Genomic DNA, 20,273 nt, shown 5'->3' with positions numbered 1-20,273 from the left:
ACCTGGCCCCACTTCCAAGCATTCCCAGATTTACTCCATATCCTATATCCCCTGCTCCATATGTTAAGCATAATCATAATGCTTCAGTACAGATTAAAGTGTAGGATGCTGGGCAACATTTCAATTCATGACTCACAAATAGTTCACAGTCAGTTTTGCATTTGCCCCGTGTATGAAAACATAATGAGTGACAGTATATTATATATGTTGAGAATATTTTAAAATATCCCATCTATATTTAAGCAACACCATTCACAACCTCAGGACATGAAGATCAGGGGAGTTCTCCCCAGTGTCCTAGCCAATATTTATCACTCAACCAACATCATTAAAAACAGATTATCTGCTCATGTATGGTATCTGATCGTCTGGAATGCACAATTAGGTGAAGCGAGGATTAGACCTTCCAGGCTTACCTTTGACATTCCACTTGCTGACGCTGTGCTGTCTGAAGGCCACAGGCCTCTTTCCTACACAATAAAGCAAGGTGATCAACTAAAATGTTTTGATCTACAGTAACTTTGTTTTGTGGCTGGAATAAATAGGACATGCAAAATAAAACCATAATGCCAATCAGTATCATCGCCAGTATAAATCGGTCCCATAATATCTCACCAGCCAAAAGTCTTCAACCTGTACTTAGTATGTGATGCTTTTAACTCATCACCTCTAGCAGTTACCATGACATGTTACAGAGCCACCTCTATCAGCACTGCTCCCTGCTGTAATACAGCTCAAAGTGCCCTCTTGAGGCACAGCCTGAATTTGGAAGGAATACAGTCAATGTATTGCTAGGTCCTTTTCACAGTTCAAGTGGGACACAGCATGAAATGTTCACATCTCCATCATTCCAATTTCTGTATCAGGTCAGCCTTGGCTCAGTGGCAGCACTCTCACCTCAGTCAGAAGATCGTGGGTACTGCATTGTGTTTCAGTTAAGATGTTAAAACGAGGACCATCTACACTCTCAAGTGGACGTAAAAGATCACAGCACAGTTTGAAGAGCAGCAGAATTCCTCCCAGTGTCCTGACCAATAATTATCTCTCAATCAACATGGCCAGCATCACATTGCTGTTTGAGGGAGCTTGCTGTGCACAAACTGGCTGCAACGTTCCCTACAACGGTGATTACACTTCAAAGCTTCTTTACGGACTGGAAAGCACATTGAGATATTTTGTTTTTGTGTTTATAAAGATGAGGGATGTTGGCAGTTGGGATTAGAACAGTTACCATTTTAGGCACTGGTACTGTTAGATACAGAAAGGCCAGATGCAGAGCAAAGTGTGGTGATTCCCATTTGTCATACCAGTTACTCTGGGGCCTATTTTACCTAGAAATTACAGCATGGAAATATGCTGTTCTGCCCAGCCCAACCAATCTGTGTTAGTGTCATGCTAGGCCCCCACCTGCCAAGAATGAGGCACATTAACTTTGTCATGAACATTGATTTTAAACTGCTACTGGAGTGAAGAAAGGACTTGTTAAACAGATCAGCTGTAGTTGGAAAAGACATTTGCATATTAACAGACGTTGATTGGAAGGACAAACGACCATTCCCTGACACATTCAACCCACAATGGACCTTGATCACCAGGTATTGTGTGCAAGAGGAACATTCCAGAGACTGCTAAGGTGACACAATCCAAGACGTGGTCAGACCAGTTGGTCACATGACTAACCTGCTTGGCAATCTGGGGTTTTCTGAATTGTACAAACAGTTTGAACTCAAAGACTGTTTACTCCTGGACTGAGAAGATCTCTCCTGTCTGCTCCCATCTCTTTCTGACAAGCCTCCAAATCCACTGAAGACACACGAACCCCAAGAGGGAAAAGTCTCTTACAGCGATCATGGTTTAAGAAGAATACTGGGCCCCAACGAAAAGATCTGCCTACAATCAAGGACTCTACAGTGAGCTCGAAGAACCGTAACAAAAGCTGTTCAGATATTGCCTCAAACTTTTCCACTTTATTTCCTCTGCTCTTTTCGGTCTCTATTTGCGTGCGTGTATTGCGTACGCATGCTAGCGTGGGTGCATCGTGTATCTGTAGGCGTCAACCAAATTAGAGTTTAAGTTCATGTCTAATAAATTTCAATCTTTCTTCTTTAAACCTAAGAAAACCTGTGTGTGCTGGTTTCTTTGCCTTATAATTGGAAAGCAGTGAACAAAGATTCACCAAAGGGAGAGCTAAAAACAGTGTGTATAAAATTAAACCCTGTTACAGTAAGACTAGGTGAAGGCTGAGAGGGACCCTGAGACCTCTTTCTCAGTGGGTCATAACAGTTAGTGTTTCTCCTCTGCACAAGTGCTGGTCCTAAGCCCAGGTGTCTGCTCTGTTCCCCTAACCCTTTATTCTCCATTTTTAAACAAAAGCAAATACTGCAGATGCTGGAAATCTGAAATCAAACTGGAAATACTCAGGACAGGCAGCATTTGTGGAGAGAGAAATGAAGTTAATATTTCAGATCTGTGACCTTTCATCAGAACCATTTTTAATTGTTGATATCGTCTCTGCTTCAATCATCGACTACAGTGACGCATTCCAAGGCTTCAAAATGCTCTTTGCAAAGACATTTTCTAATGCTGTTATGTCATAAATCTTATATTCAATCTATTCTTTATATCCACATCCCCTCATTCCAGACACCACATTTCACACTGAATGAGCAACTATGTGCTGTGGGCCCAAGTCCAGTAGGAAGCTATCAGAGACTGGTCAAATACATTTCACATTTGAAAGGACAGAGGAGAGTGCATAGGCAAGCAAAGGAGAAAGAGAGAGAAAAAGAGAAGCGACAGAGAGTGAGAGAGAGAGAAAAGATAGGAAAAGAGAAAGAAGAATGTAAATGTGGGAGAGAGACAGAAAGAAAGAGGCAGAGGCGCACACTATTCAGTGACATGACTCAACTGTTCCATTCATGACATCATCTTATGTACAAAAGACATGCTCTTGAAATACTGAATATATTTGAACATCTTGTTTCCTATAGCTGCCGATTTAAAAAAAAAATTCATTCTTGGGATGTGAGGGTTGCAGACAGGATCAACAGTTTTTGCCCATCCCCAATTGCCCTTGAGAAGGTGGCGGTGAGCTGCCTTCTTGAACCACCATAGTCCATATGGTCCAGGTGCATCCACAGTGCTGTTAGGAAGGGAATTCCAGGATTTTAACCCAACAACAGTGAAGGAATGGTGATATAGTTCCAAGTCAGGAGGGTGTGTGATTTAGGAGGGCAACTTGCAGGTGGCAGTGTTCCCATGCATCTCCTGCCCTTGTCTTTCTAGGTGGTAGCAGTTAAGGGTTTCGAAGGTACTCTCGAAGGAAGCTTAGCAAGTTGCTGAATTGCATCTTTTAGATGGTGCATATTTAACATGGGGTGCGGATCAAATGGGCTGCTTGGTCTTGGATGGTATTGAGGCAAGTGGAGAGTTTTCCATCACACTCCTGACTTGTGCCTTGTGGATGATGGACAAACTTTGGGGAGTCAGGTGGTGAGTTACTCACCACAGAATTCCCACAATCTGACCTGCTCTTGTAGCCACATCATTTATATGGCCGGTCCAGTTAAGTTTCCTGTCAATAGTAACCCCCAGGATGTTGACAGTTGGGGATTCACCGATGGTAATGCGATTGAACGTCAAGGGGAGATGGTTCTCACTTGTCAGAGATGGTCATTGACTGGCACGAATGTTACTTGCCACTTATCAGCCCAAGCCCGGATATTGTCCAGGTCTTGCTGCATTTCTACACTGACATTCAGTTTCTGAGGAGTCGCGAATGGTGAACATTGTGCAATCAGTGAACATCCCCACTTCTGACCTTATGATGGAGGGAAGGTCATTGATGAAGCAGCTGAAGATGGTTGGGCCTAGGACACTACCCTGAGGAACTCCTGCAGTGATGTCCTGGAGCTGAGATGATAGACCTCCAACAACCACAACCATCTTCCTTCCTGCCAACTAGTGGAGCAATCGCCCTCTGATTCCCATTGACTCCAGTTTTGCTAGGGCTCTTTGAAGCCATACTCAGTCAAATATTGCCTTGATGTCAAGGGCAGTCACTCTCACCTCGAGTTCAGCTCTTTTGTCCACGTTTGAATCAAGGCAGTCCGAGGTCTGTAGCCGAGTGGTCCTGCCAGAACCCAACTGAGCAGATTGTTGCTGAGTAAATGCCACTTGATAGCACTGTCAAAGACACCTTTATCAATTTGTGGATGATGGATTTGTCCTGCTTTTTGTGGACAGGACATACCTGAGCAATTTTCCACTTTGTTGGGTAGATGCCAGTGTTGCAGCTGCACTGGAACAGCTTGGCTAGGGGCACGGTTAGTTCTGGAGCACATGTCTTCAGCACTACAGTTGGGAATGTTGCCAGGACCCATAGCTTTTCCAGTATCTTGTGCCGTCAGTCATTCCTTGCTATCACGTGGAGTGAATCGGATTGGCTGAAGACTGGCATCTATGATGACGGGGACCTCAGGAGGAGGCAGAGAGGGATCATCCACTTCTGGATGAAGATGGATGCAAATACTTCAGCCTTGTATTTTGCACTGATGTGCTGGGCTCCCCCATTACTGAGGATGTGAATACAGTTGTTTAATTGTCCACCATCATTCATGAGTGGACATGACAGGAGTGCACAGCTTTGATCTAATCCATTGGTTGTGGGATCACTTAGCTCTGTCTACAGCATGCTACTTCTGCTGTTTAGTATACATGTAGCCCTGTGTTGTAGCTTCAGCAGGTAGGCCCCTCATTTTTTTTTTAAAAAAAAAGGTGTTTAAAGCCTGGTGCTGCTCTTGGCATGCTCTGCTACACTCCTCATTGAGCCAGCGTTGAAATATCTGTAACCTCATTGCCTGGCATACGTCTACCACTACCATCAAGCCACACAACACTGTGTCCTCAGTGTGAAGACAGGACTTAGTCTCCAGAAGGACTGTGTAGTGTTCATTCCTACCAATACTGTCATGGACAGATGCATCTGTTACAGGTAGATTTGAGGGGAAGAGGTCAAGTAGATTTTTCCCTCTTGTTGGTTCCCTCACCACCTGTCGCAGGCCCAGTCTGGCAGACATGTCCTTCAGGATTCAGCTACCGAGCCACCCTTGGTGATGGACATTGAACATTGAAGTCCCCCACCCAGAGTACGTCCTGTGCTCTTGCTATCCTCAGTGCTTCTTCGAAGTGGTGTTCGACATGGAGGAGTACTGATTCATCAGCTGAGGGAAGGTACTAGGTGGTAATCAGCAGGAGTGTTTGTCTTGATGCTATGAGACTTCATGGGGTCCGAAGTCAATGTTGAGGACTCCCAGGGCCATTCCTTCCCGACGATGCTGCCACCTCCTATGATGATGGCGGTGTCTGTGACATTGGAAGGTATGATTCCATGAGTATGACTGTCAGCCTGTTGGTTGACTAGTCTGTGGGACCGCTCTCCCAACTTTGGCACGAGCCCCCAGACGTTAGTGAGGAGGATTTTGCAAGGGGTGCAAAGGCAGGGTGTGCCTTTGTCATTTCAGGTGCCTAGGCCAACGCCAGGAGATCCGCCCAGTCTTATTCTTATTTAACTTTTCTGTAGAAGTTTAATACAACTGAGCGGTTTGCTAGGCAATTTCAGAGGGAAATTAAGAGTCAACCACATTGCTGTGGGTCTAGAGCCACACGTAGGCCTGACCAGGTAAGGACAGCAGACTTCCTTCCCTGAAGGACATTAGTAAACTAGGCGGGTTTTTACAACAATACGGTAGCTTTTGTTATTATTCTCAAGGGCAATTAGGGACAGGCAATAAATGCTGGCCTGGCCAGCGTCGCCCACATCCCATGAATGAATTAAAAAAAAAATACTAGCTTTCTAATCCCGATTTATTTAAATTCCCACATAAGAATGTGGGAAGGAGAGTGAACCTGTGAACCACAATGTGCACCTTTCAGGCCTTTTATCAAAAAAACGCAAAGCAACCGTGCCTGAGAACAGGGCTGAGTGTGAACTCTCAACCTTGGGTTCCTACATCAGTTGTCAGGTCTTTCAGGTGCCCCATTCCTGATCCTTGCCCATTTGGGCCGGAAACAGTAACTCACCCTCACCCTTCATAATCCCAGCCTTTCAATAACCTAGTCATCCAGTTCCTCGCCAACAGGTCATGTCATTTCTCTCCTTCTCCCTGTTTGATCAGCACACCCAATAGAGCTTCAGATACTTCAGCAAATGAAAAAAAGGTAAGTTGCTGCAACATTGATAATAACAGCTGGTAAGGCAAAATAAAAGCAAGTTAACATTTCTTCCCATCCTCCCCCACTAGACAATAAATCTGCTTGTGAGCATATGGAGAATTGAAGAGCTACTTGACTGAACAAGTATTTTGATTAAACATAAAAGTTGCTCCAGTTGACAGTCTGCCAGTGAAAGCTCATGAGGGAGATTAGAGTCACGTTCCACTGGAGAAGAATCTGAATATACTAACTCCTACCCCTGTAAAGAAAGTCCTGAGTATTCTTTTAGACTACTCATTATCTTCATAGTCCCTCTTTGAACACAATTATTTCTGACAAGTAGATTAGCTGCTGTCCTCAGACCAGCTCACCAATAAATGGCTGATTATTTCCTGATATTAACTGTGTCTCCAGTAGGTGGCACCATTGCTCTAGGGATAAAGGTGAAGAGGATTTCGGGTTCCCTCAGCACAGTGTTTCTGCAGAGATAGATTAGGAGAAATGCAGTCTGGAGGTGACTAAGCCAGAAGTAGAAAAGTGCGATGTCACTGCGAATAGTCCCTTCATTGCCAGTGCTTATCTGGAGCCCTGCTCCTTTTCAGTGTGTGTTATGAAAGACTACCAGGAGTGATAAGGTTATCCAGTCACTGAACGGGGTCATGTCAACTACAGCACGGCTACCCGACCCGAACGGACCAGATGATGTGTTGGGCTCGGGTCGGGTCGGGTCACTCTTCCAAGTCCAGTATTTGGGGTCGGGCTGGTTGGACACAGTGACTGCCAGGACGTCAAGCAGGAAACACTCCGCACTAGTCTGCAGTGAGCGATTCCATCCAAGGTAGAGCACAACCTCGTCAATAAAGTTGATTATATTCCGGTGGTCGGGTCGGGTTGGGTGCAGGAAAAAAAATGAAATGACTTAGACAGGGTCGGGTTTCATTTGCAGACCCGAGCAGGCTTTTAACGTCAACTCCCCATTTAAGGCCTCGTCTCCCAACCCATATCCCCCACCCCCACAAATGACAGGATAATTGGGATAGTTGTCAGAGTCAATTAAACCAGTTTCACTAACCTAAAAGCCAGTGAGTGTGGACAGAATCATTTCATTTCATAACAAAGGTGATCCTATATCACCCATCAGCTATTCTGGACAGCTGCATTGTGCCCATAACAGGTCAGGCAGGTATCCGAAATGACAACATTACCTGTACCACAGGTGCGCTGCTAAGTGCAAGTGTATGTGTGGGCATTTTTAACATTCAATTCTTCGTTGTAAAATGGCAATCTTGCCAAGATGGCTTAACACACAGAATGAACATCACATGTCTAGGTTTGATCTTGGTTCTAATGCAAGTACTTATCATGCTTTACTGACAAGTCTGGCAATATTGAGTTATTTTACTCAGAATTCTAAATTAGGCTTTGTTGCCAGGGAGCAACTTGGGAATGGTTTCGTCCAAGCCTGAAATGCAGCTCAGCATCATCCGGTAGGCATTTAAATAAAAGGAAGAAAAGGACTTGCATCTATATAGCACCTTCCATAACTTCAGGATGTCTCAAAGTACTTTTGAAGTGTAGTCACTGTTGTAATGTAGGAAACGCAGCAGGCAACTTCCACACACTGAGATCCCACAAATAGCGATGCACCAGGGGGATCGCCCCTGCTCTGCCTCAAATGGTAACACGGGTTTTGTTCATGTCCACTTGAACCAGCAGATGGGGACTCAGTTTAATGCCTCACCTGCAAGACAGCACCTCTGGCAGTGCAGCACTCCCTCAGTACTGCACTCGAATACAGCAGAATATAGATAGATTGGACAGTTGGGCAGAGAAATGGCAGATGGAGTTCAATCAGGGCAAATGCGAGGTGATGCATTTTGGAAGATCCAATTCAAGAGTGAACTATACAGTAAATGGAAAAGTCCTGGGGAAAATTGATGTACAGAGAGATTTGGGTGTTCAGGTCCATTATTCCCTGAAGGTGGCAACGCAGGTCAATAGTGGTCAAGAAGGCATACGGCATGCTTTCCTTCATCGGACGGGGTATTGAGTACAAGAGTTGGCAGGTCATGTTACAGTTGTATAGGACTTTGGTTCGCCCACATTTGGAATACTGCGTGCAGTTCTGGTCGCCACATTACCATAAGGATGTAGATGCTTTGGAGAGGGTGCAGAGGAGGTTCACCAGGATGTTGCCTGGTATGGAGGGCGCTAGCTATGAAGAGAGGTTGAGTAGATTAGGATTATTTTCATTAGAAAGACGGAGGTTGAGGGGGGACCTGATTGAGGTGTACAAAATCATGAGAGGTATAGACAGGGTGGATAGCAAGAAGCTTTTTCCCCCAGAGTGGGGGATTCAATTACTAGGGGTCACGAGTTCAAAGTGAAAGGGGAAAAGTTTAGGGGGGATATGCGTGGAAAGTTCTTTACGCAGAGGGTGGTGGGTGCCTGGAATGCGTTGCCAGCGGAGGTGGTAGACGCGGGCACGATAGCGTCTTTTAAGATGTATCGAGACAGATACATGAATGGGCAGGAAGCAAAGAGATACAGACCCTTAGAAAATAGGCGACAGGTTTAGATAGAGGATCTGGATCGGCGCAGGCTTGGAGGGCCGAAGGGCCTGCTCCTGTGCTGTAATTTTCTTTGTTCGTTGAATGCCAGCTTGCATCAGGTACCGATGACCTTCTGAGGAGAAAGTGCTACCAACTGAGCAAACTGACACTTCAAATCTCCCAACAAGTACACGCAGTCAGAGTTAAATACAGGCACCCCCTCGCTGGCTGTCTTTCACAGACAAGCCCTAAAGCGAACACGAATCAACTCTCACTCAAGACAGACTATTGAGCGAGGTGCACAGTTGACACCATCTTTTGTTGCAGTAAGGGTGAGATGAAGCCAGTTGGTAGGAGGCTCACATGCAGCATGAACACTGACATAGACCTGTTGGTCCAAAAGGCCTGTTTCCGTGCTGTAAAATTTTAAGTGAGAGAATGACCACATGATATGGCTGCTGTGGCCAAGGTGGGCTCATATGGACCATGTTGCTGACAATGGAACGAAGGATCCAGCCCGTCTCCTTCTCCTGATTACACAGAAGTCCTGCCCTTTGCTGCTTGGTGACACGTGGGAATTGCAATGGTACAGTTTCACTGCTGTGTTATTGGTGATGGCACCGCACGTAAAACATTCAGCGAATATGCGGGAATCAAACTGTACCTGCTGTGTGTGTAGAGGGGGCGGTGGCGAGGCGGAGAGGTACCTGCAGGGAACCCCAATAGCTTCATTCTCAGAATGGCTGATTCAATCCCAGACTCTGGAGCTGAGGGGTCTGTGCATGCACTTCCCAACACACTCCTCTTCCAAAAGGGAGTGTGAATCAGACATGTGGAAAGCACATTTCAGCCCAGCTCTATGCATTATTGAAGTGTTGAGACTCGCCAATCACATGCAAATTCCTGTGACACTTTGTAATACAAAGAACAGAGAGTATGAAACATAGTTCAGACATTTCCAATTTACAGAGAAATTTCTTTCTCAATAGCAAATATTGTCAGAATGACGTCAGGATTTGCACTAAAAAAATATATATAAATAAAAAGATAGTCTGGCCTCAAACTGACAAGGACCAACTAACCAGAATTAGCTTCAAACCAAGCTAGGAAGCCCCAGCAATTATAGTTTGTGGCTGTAAAGGAACAGTCTTGGTCCAGAATTCCTTGGCCATTTTGTTACAGAAAAGGACTTGAACACAAGCTGCGTTAAGATTTTTTTTTAATAAAAGCGAAATCTGGTCAGAAGTGGGTCATTGTTCCAATGCAGTTCACGTGGAGACAGTGGTCGTGCAAGACAGACAAATGGTAATTAGAGAGTTGTTTCTCTTTGGGGGCCAAACAAGAGAAAACTATTTAACCACAGAGATTTATCAGCTGGAAATCTTTTCCAATTTCTGTGGAGGGCTGTGAGAGGCACACAGAAACCAAAAGTTAGTTAGAAGTCGCAAAGAGAGAATAATCTTTGCCCCATTATGAGGCCATGTAGCAGAGTGACTGTATCCTTTTTATTTATTTATTTAGAGACACAGCACTGAAACAGGCCCTTCGGCCCACCAAGTCTGTGCCGACCATAAACCACCCATTTATACTTATCCTACATTAATCCCATATTCCTACCACATCCCCACAATTCCCCTACCGTCTACCTATACTAGGGGCAATTTATAATGGCCAATTTACCTATCCACCTGCAAGTATTTGGCTGTGGGAGGAAACCGGAGCACCCGGAGGAAACCCACATGGTCACAGGGAGAACTTTTATGTTAAGGAAGGACACCCCCACCCCCCTCCTCTCCCCAACACACCATGAAGGTGGTTAGCATATCTGTGCTCCTGATTTTAGCAACAGTACCTGAACTGGTGTTTTACTGAAGCATCAGGTTTCCTCTCAGACTACATGTTCGGTACTTTTTACCATGAATCAAATCTCATCTGGTCTGTTACTAACTCAGTCCGTATGTTCAGGGATTGAAAGAGAACATGCACGAGACAGAGATCCAGGCTGACCACGAGGCAAGTTCACAGCTACACTCATGAATCCCAATGGATATAGGGCAATGGGAATCGACTTCCACAAGGAGACAAGACAGCGTAAGGGGACTGACACAAATTGCCAAGTCAGTGACCAGCAGCCAACTTGGATTAGTTTATGGGAATGTACCAGTTTGCACACTGCTGCTCTTTAGAGTGGAGTGATGAATTGTGGATTTCAGAGTGCAACGCTCCTGATTTTATAAAACCATCTGTACCACTACCTCTTCGAAGCAGTGTCGGAAAGTAATCTGGTTACATTTGTTCTTTTTCTAAACAAAAAAGACGGAGGTGGCAAGCATGTCTTTCTAGAGAGACAGTCGAGCGTGCGGGTCCCCCATTGAGCATTCTCCTCCTACTGGTTATTTTTCAAAGTGACAGCCAGGTGCAGCTACACCTGTCCTATTGGCCGAGGGATTAATCCACCTGCTTTCACTCCATGATACAATGGCTCGCTTGTCACTCATACACCAGAATGTTCTGCCTGAGGACTCAGACCCCAAGCAGCATTCATCTATCTACCTGGTGCAACTCAGCACTGATTAATGGAACTATCACATTGATCAATTCCTACTGTGTAAGCAGCACAGGACTCGCTGTTCAATGATGAGGTCGTTTGTATCCTTTAGGTTACTGATATGGGGCTGTTTCAACACAGGAGCTCCACTATTTAGGTCACTTCCATATTCCACAACAAGCATAGGAGGCTAAATTTATGCGTTACCCATCTGCTATTGTTTCACACACCCTCCTATTACAGATTGTTGCACTGCATTGACAGATACTCACATCTTGTGCAAAGTAAATCTAGGAGGGGTGGGGGGGGGGGTGCAGAAATGGAGCTGTGGAGGGTAGAGTGCATTGTACGCAACCCAGTGTCTCACGAGCCAACACCACGTACAGAGAAGACCAGTGAGTATGTGCAGTGCTTTATTGACGTGTGGGATGCTTTAGAGAGCTGGTCCTCTGGAACCTGGAGTCCCTTTTGCTGATGTCCATTATTTGGCTCCTTTCCAGGCCCTCTCAACTGAGGTCCAGCCTGTGCAAGGGGGAGGAGTGAGTGAGCGAGCGAGTGAGGGAGTTTAGCGAGTTTGAGAGAGTGAGCGAGTTGAACAAATATTAGCCTAGACAGTGTTGAAGGGATATTTAATCAAAGAGCATCACAATCCTGATCGTATCCTCAACAGATCTCTCGCTCCTCTGCACAAAATGCACATACTTTCCAGCACACAATTGATCACAAGAGATCAGGAGCAATGCACCTGGTTGATTTTAACTCATGTCACCTCAAGGATATAGAGACCAAGTCTGATGCAGTCTGGGTGCAAACCCATTCTGATGGGGGTGGCGGGGCAAGGAGAATAACTGAGGGAGCGCTGCCCCATCAGAGATTATGCTTTTGGGATTAGACATTAAATGGAGGCTCCGACTGCCCTCTCAGGTGGATGTAAAAGGATCCCATGGCACAATTTTGAAGAGTTGGGGAGATTCTCGTTCGGTGTCCTGGTCAACAGTCATTGCACCACCAGCATCACTAACTACAGCCTGGTTATTTGTGGGATCTTCCTGTGCAAATACTGGATACTAGCATTTCCTACATTATTAAAGATGATTAGCAATAAAGCACTTGGAGACATCCTGAGGTTCTGAATCGCACTTTATAAATGCAGGTCTTTCTTTCATTTCCTGGTGCCAACCCACAAACTATCCCATTTAATCGAATTCAATTCCACAACCAGACATGGTGGGTTTTGACCTCAGGACCGGTGGGTTGCTAGTCCAGACAATAACCAGTAACTACTGTATCCAGGCGATCATTTTCAAAAACCTTCAAAGTGTAGGATGCTTGTGGATGGGAATCTTACCGACTGCAGAGTGTCTCCTTGCCTCCGCATGTGGCTCTGTCTGTTTACTAAGGTTCGTGTAGAGAGCTTGTAATGGTTGAGCAGGCAGGTGATCACCACGACCATCACGATCATCACCACCACTATCACAATTATCTGGACAAACTCCAACTCAGCTGGAACAGAACAGAAAGCAACAATGAGAAACTGCAAAGATCGACAGAGGAGACACCAAACACACTGATGGAACCTACCAGTTTGGTTCAGGGAGACCAAACCATCTGATTGGGTTGAATTTAAAGTACATTGGAAGATTAAGTGGCCCGCAGTTACAAGTTCTTGAGCTGGTGAACCCACGCTGCCAGGCAGACCCCGAGCTCGAGCTGGAGCTCTCATTGTAACTCCAGCATCACCTAGAAGTGGTCTTTCCAATAAAGAGACAGAGAGAGAACAATGTGGGACATCAAGGAGCAGGTAGTCTCAGACTGCTTCGGTTTGCCTAAACTGTGGAGCTAGGGGACTGGGGTGCAGCTGCAAGGTGGAGCCAAGCCTGCTTTAAAAATGCAGGTGGGGCAGGGGTAGGAATGGCGTTGGGGGCCGTCCCATTGGAATTGCTGAGAACTTTCTAAACTTAAGACACAATTGATTCGAGAAGCAGTGGTTGCCTAAACAGCGTCCAGAAAACCTCACAGGTGCTTCACAGAAACATTACCAGGGAAAATCTGACACCGAGCCATGTAGAGACATTAGAATGGGTGACCAAAACCTTGGTCAAAGAGGTAGGTTTTAAGTAGAGACTTAAAAGATTGAGAGGGGGGCACAGGGAAGGGACTCCAGAGCTTGGAGCCGAGGTAGCTGAAAGAATGGATGCCATTGATGAAGCAATGGAAATTGGGCTGTGCATGGCCAGAATTAGAGGAATGCAGGGATCTCAGAGGGGTGTCGCAGAACTCACTCCTGGTCGTACAACCACCCCATTATAAAGAGTGGAGGCTACACATCAGTGGTGCTGCATTACTAAATTGTGCATTACTTGCAACCAAATGCAGGTCCCAGACTTGCTTTCAACCAGTTACAGTCTATCCGTGTACAGTGAATGGAGGCAAGAGTTTCAAATGGGGTGGGGGAGAAAGAAGTCTTTTTCTTTCAAGAAAAGAGGCACTGACCCCAAATACTCGATCAGATTTTATTTTGCAGCATATCGCACTGTGCCATTTGACAGGAGTCCTCACTTCTCAACAGCATCATTTATAACTGTACACTTACTATCGTGGAAATCTGAACACTTTCTCCTAAAAGGCTGTCGAGACTGGGAGATTTTCAAAACTGAAGTAATTTAAGTGAGGATATTAAGCGGTATGGAGTTAAGGTGGATACATGGGGCTGGATTTTTAAGAGCCTGCTGTTGCTCCCGACAGTGAGCTCAAAAAATGGTGGCCGGTATCTGAAGAATCGCTGCGATCTCCCGCGCAGCAGCTCATTTAAATAGCTGGGGGAGCCCACCCTGCCCAATCACGAGGAGGGGGCAGGCTGTCTGACACCAGCAATGTGTCAGCTGCCTGTGCACAGGTGCTGCCACCATTTTTAAAGGACAGCCAGTCCTGCTGGCATATTTAAACTTTTAGAGATACGCCCCCAAAATTTAATAAAATTCTAACGTCCCTTTCCCACCCCCCAACAATTACATTAACTATTTGCCGTTCACCCAAAATACACGTACCTTTCCCCACCCCCCCCCCCCCCACACTGAAAATCTTAATTCCTCCCCCCTCTCCAGCAGTGTCATGCTGACTTTCCCCAGACAGGGAATTGAAGGCACGAGAGTGCCAGCCGTCGCACTGAGGATTGCAGCAGGCCCAGAAGATTAAAAGGTAAGTTTATTTAAATGTATTTATCCCGTTCATTTAAATATTGTAATTCAGTTCCCGTTGTCCAGCGGCAGAGGTGGGGCCACCAGGGAGCGGGCCCTCTCAGCGTCGGCCTCCACCAGAACAAGCTTCCGGCCCCACCCACCCCCTCACCATGGAGCCCGACGTCATGGGCTTGGTAAAATCCAGCCCATGGAGTGCAGATACAGATCAGCCATGATCTAACTGAATGGTGGAACATACTCCAGCACGCTGACCAGCATCCTCCTGTTCCAATGTTTCTACTTCTACTTCTTTCGACCCCCACCCCAATCCCCAGACATTTCTGACTGCAGGAGGACCCCATCCCTATAGAAGACACCACTGATTCCAATGCAGACTAAAGTTGTGCTGGTGGCATTTCTCAAAGGCACAAGGCAGTATAAAAAAAAAAATCACACAACAGCTTTGTCACAGGAGGGTACACTGGAATTGCCTGTATTCCTTATGTACATACAGACTAGGAAACATTTAATGGGAATTATCAACACATCATTTGGAAATTACTCTCGGAGTTCTCCAGATCAGAGGGATGACTTGCAGGAAAGACTAGTGAAGCTGGGGTTGTTCTCCTTAGAGCAGAGAAGGTTGAGGGGAGATTTAATATCGAGAAGTTCAAAATTAAAAATGGTTTTGATAAAGTAAGGAGAAACTCTCTCCAGCAGTAGATGGGAGTGAGGGGGCAGTAATGGTTAGTAACCAGAGAACACGGATTTAAGATAATTGATAGCAGAGGGGAGATGAGATTTTTTTTCAAGTTATGGTGATCAACAATGCACTCTCAAAGTATGGCAGAAACAGATTCAAATAGTACATTTCAGAGAGAAATGGTTATGTACTTGAACAGGTCTATAGGGGAAAGACCAGGGGATTGGGACTCATTGGATAGCTCTTTCAAAGTGGTAAGGTGGGTCGAATGGCCTCCTTCTGTGCTGTACGATTCTACAATTGTGTCAACCTTTTCAGTAGGGCTTTTGGGAGTTGGTTGCTTTAGAACAGCGTTCCCACTCCAGGAAACCCCGAAGAACACGTTGCACTCAGAATCGCATTGCATCTTCAGACAGACAAAGTACAAACCCGGGACTGAAACCTGCACCCAGGGACAGAGGGGGAGCGGACAGTGGTCTGGAATCAAACACACCAACAGTTACCTGCAGCACAATCACACTCCCTCCCCAGGCCAACTCAGGATTGTGCAACTCAACATACAACACCCTATGACGTGTGTTCTGGTCATAGCTCAGCATCCCTCACACCCCCTTCAGTTAAGTAGAGGAACACTGATTCACTCACGGCATTTAGAATGGTTACAGCACAGAAAGAGGCCAATGGCCCATAGTGTCTGTGCTGATTCTCTGCAACAGCAACTTAGCTAGTGTCATTCCCCCAGCCTTTCTCCTAGCCCTGCAAATTTTTCTCTTCAGGTCTTTATCCAATTCCCTATTGAAAGCCATGATTGAATCTGCCTCCACCACACTCTCAGGTAGTGCATTCCAGATCCCAACTACTCACTGCACAAAAAAGCTATTCCTCATGTCGCCTTTGGTTCTTTTGCCAATGGGAACAATTCCTCTTTATCTACTCTGTCCAGACCCCTCATGATTTTGAACACCTTTTTCCCCCACCATTGAGGTTAAATGGACAGGTCTGTAGTTGCTGGGTTTATCCTTACACCCTTTGAACAAGAGTGCAAAATTTGCAATTTTCCAGTCCTCTGGCACCACCCCTGTATCTAGGGTGGATTGGAAGATTATGGCCAATGCATTCGCAATTCCCACTTCTAGGATTTTCTTCTCCCAGCACTGGGAGCAACGGTGGGCAAAAAAAAAATGGCGGCTCAGGATAATGACGTGGAAGGGGTGGGCTCTCCGACCCCAACAATGCCATCAGCTGCCTGTGCGCAGGTGCTGGCGCCCTTTTTAAAGGCCGGGTCATTTACATTTTTAAAGGGCTACCTCCCCCAATGTACCGCTGATAAATCTAACACCCCTTCCTCCCCCACCCCCCAGGAACAATTAAATTCAACATTTGCCCTCTTCTCCCCCCCCCCCCCACCAAAACACTTACTTTCAACACTTGACCTTCCCCCCACCAAACCAAAGCCTGAACCCTCCCCTACACTAGAAATTTGCAGTACAGCCCTTTCCCCTCCCATCCCACCACCACTGGACTAAAAATCATAAGCTCCCCCCTTCTCCACCACGGTGGCAGCTGCTTTCTCTGCTCAGAAAAGTGAAGGTGAGTGAGTACAGGCTGCTGCTCGGAAGATCGCAGCCTGAAGGCAAGATTGCTGTTGATTTTATTAAAATGTATTCATTTCATTAACTTAAATACATTAATCAGGGTCCCGTTGCTTTTGCGGGGGGGGGGGGGGGGGGGCATCACAGAGCCTCGACGCCGCTGGGAAGATTGGGCCTGGCAGTCCCGGTGTTGGGCTCTGTGGCAGGCCGCTGCTTCCAGCCACCCCCCCCCCCACCATGGGGCCAGACGCTGGGAGCTCAGTAAAATCCTGACCCTAATTTTTAAATCATCCCACCATTGATGGTCATGCCTTCAGCTGCCTAGGTCCCAACCTCCTTAAACCTCTCCACCTCTCTTTCCTCCTTCAAGATATTCTTTAAAACCTTCATTTTTGACCAAGCTTTTGGTTACCTGTCCCAATATTTCCTTATGTAGTTTGGTGTCTTGCGACATTTACTCTGTTAAAGATGCTATATAAATGTAAGTTACTGGGCTAGGGAGGAATAAAATAGAAATCAAGTCAGCTAGGGTTCCCTGTACAGGTTATTATCTAGTGACTCCGCCACAATAAACAAACTAACATGACGACAGTTATATAGTACTTGCGATACAGTTAAATATGCCTTGGTTTGAGAGTGGTGAAATTACTGGTCAATGGAACACTTTCAGCATCTTGAATTCAACATCAGATACAGCAGTTAAATTCCCCGTGCTGCCTCAGACCCAGGAGGGTTGTACCAGCACAGCATCTCCATGCCCTAATATAGCACAGACCAGTCAAACAACATACCAACTCCATGGGGCACAGCTTCATGCGACACTTATCTCAAGCAAGTCTACAAGACAGAACTACAATTTTTAGTGGCATGACGGAAGGGCAGGTAACTAGCAAGTCCTTCACTAACTCACTTGGCTTGGGATGCCTAGTTTGTTGTAATGCAGTTGGGGAGGACTTTAAAACTAAATCACTTGGAGGTTAGAGTGCAAAACGCAATGGGTGACAAGCGTTAGAGGTTGTAATTTCTTGTCGTTGAAAAAGGCTGAGGGGTGGGTGACCTGATAGGAGGTCTTTAAAATTATGTAAGGGTCTGTTAGGGTAGCCATAGGAGAGAAGTTTCCCCTGTGGGCAGGCCAAAATTAATAAGATAAGGTCACTGGTAAATCCAATAAGGAATTCAGGAGAACATTCTTTACCTCAGGGGGCGGGCTCTCACTCACGTCAAACGGAAGCCTGGATTTCTGATCAGCAGTGTTAGGCCATTTAAAATAAATAGGTGACTGGCACTGATTGGAAAATGCAAGATGGAATCTTGCAGTGCGTAGCTAAACCCAGAATGAGAGAAAGTAGTTTGACATATTGAGCCTTATCCTTCCACACATTGTGCACAATCGCCCCTACTATGGGCTCCACTCCACCCAATTTACTTTGTACCACAAGACAACTATTTAATCTAATTTAACACCATGTATACTCTCCCTCATCATGGGCTCTACCCCATCCATTACATTTCCTGAGGGAAAGCCTGCATAAAATACTCTGAGCCCCATACACAACCTAACAATGGTCTGATCTCAGTTGGTATTTACTGAATTCTACCTTCGAATGATTCAGCAGTGACAAGGAGAGAAGGCCGGGGGGTGGGGGATGGGTAGGAAGGATGGGGTTTCAAGGATTTAGGGAGAGACAGCTGCAGATAAATTTGCAGATCACAATTGTTTAAAATCAAGAACGTTTTGAAGAATCTAGGATGGGGAAACCACCAATACAGGATGGGGGTAAACAAGTACTGGCAAAGATCAGCCACAGAGAATAACGACCTCCCATCAGCAGCCCCTAGCCAGTAATTTGAAAGTTACATTATAACCTTACTGTCCAGACTGGCTAAAAACTGCAAGAGCAAATCGACATCGTTGGGAAGCAGGTCAATGAGATCGCAGTACTTTTCAGTAGAAGAGGGCATTTTATGGAGAGAGAGAGAGAGAATAGGGAGAAAGGTGACAAAGTCTGCAATGGGTCTTGAACCCACAACCATCAGCTCAGAGGTGACAAATTTTTTAAAAAAATCCAGCTACAAAGTGCGTCAGTACCAAGATGGCAAGTTTCGCCCTGTTCCTGTTTCTCTTTGTCTGTGCACTCTGTCTCTGTCCCTAACAAGGAGGAAAAGGCAGCGCAGGCCAAGCAATGTGGAATATCCCCTTCACACAGCGCTTTGAGCTCTGGCTGAAAGTTAAAGGCAGGTTTAAAACCCCTTTGCCAGTAGAGAAGCGGAGACCGGATGACACTCGCTCACACACACACACAGACAGAGCAGAGTCCCTTCTACATTCAGCGTGCGACAGGTTTTTACATATAGTCAGAAGATCCCCTGTAGGGAAAGAACCCCCCCCTCCCCAAACCCACCCAAGTGCCTGCGTTAACTGCTGTCGCCTCAGGCATGCCCCATCAGTGCCCAGACAGCTCCAAGTAGTTTGGTAGACAGACGGGGTGGAGTCGAGGGCTGAGTTTCACAGTCAAGACCGCATTAAGCATTCACATCATGAAGCTGCAGCCAAGCTGCAGCTCTCGCTGGGCTGCAAACGTGACGGATTTCAAGACCCAAGTTTTGCACGGGCTGTCTGGGAAGCGGTGGGGGAGGGTCATGGCTCGCAATTTGCTGCCTTGCAGACCCTTATATAAAAAAAAAGGGCAGGAGTTCCCATGAGGGGTGGGCTCAGCGGTGTAAAGGGAGACTGAACAGCTGTCTCAGACACAATGAGGAGAGAATCCAAGACAAGACCATTCTTAAAGGGGGTCTAACTCGCCACCTCGTGCCCCGATCCATCTAAAAGAGGACACAGCTCCACTTCACACTTTTAAAGCCCCACAGCCTACAGCTTCCAGCAAACAAAAGGCAGCTGCAAACCTCAGCTGCAATGTAAGCTCATAAAAGCAAACAGTCTATCCCTCTCCAAATGAAGTGGGTGAGCACTGGGAGTTGTCTGTAGGACCAGCATCACTTTCAAACCCTCCCTCCCTCATAGAATAGCCATCTCACCTTCAACATGCCCATTGCACATTTTAGTAGATTTAAAAACTGTAGTTCATTCTAAATGTCCATAGTCAATATTCATTGCTCAACCAAAACCACTTAAAATGGATTATCTAGACATTATTGCTGTTTGTGGGATTTTTCTGTGCGCAAATTGGCTCCCGTTGTTCTTGCGTTACAGAAATAACCACCTCAAATGTACATTATTGGCTGTAAAGCGCATTGGAACATGATGAGGTTGTAAAATGTGTTTTATAAAAGCAAGTCTTTCTACTGGAGAACAAAACTAAATTTGGGAAGTCAGACAGGGAGGAGAGCTTGAAGGACCCTTGGAACTACAGGAACTGAACTTCCTCAAGCAAAGGAGGGTGAGGATTCCCCCTCCCTACCTCCATTTCATGGGGTTTACGGTTTGTCTAGCAAGGCAGCCAGAACCTCCACTTACACAGCAAATGG

General features: G+C 46.0%; 1 protein-coding gene across 2 annotated transcripts in view; it reads right to left on the bottom strand.

The window, feature by feature from the left end:
• Positions 1-20,273, bottom strand: part of LOC137378025 (protein TMEPAI-like) — a 91,351-nt gene that overhangs the window by 7,603 nt on the left and 63,475 nt on the right. For both annotated transcript variants that reach the window (XM_068048058.1, XM_068048059.1), the window contains exon 2: positions 12,662-12,816. In XM_068048058.1, the coding sequence (XP_067904159.1) occupies positions 12,662-12,816 (155 nt within the window). The remainder of the gene's footprint in view (positions 1-12,661; positions 12,817-20,273) is intronic.

Source organism: Heterodontus francisci, chromosome 16 (assembly GCF_036365525.1).
Source record: "Heterodontus francisci isolate sHetFra1 chromosome 16, sHetFra1.hap1, whole genome shotgun sequence".
In the NCBI taxonomy this organism is placed as follows: Eukaryota; Metazoa; Chordata; class Chondrichthyes; order Heterodontiformes; family Heterodontidae; genus Heterodontus; species Heterodontus francisci.
The sequence above is the reverse complement of the archived record's forward strand: the minus strand, read 5'-3'. Positions and strand labels throughout refer to the sequence as shown.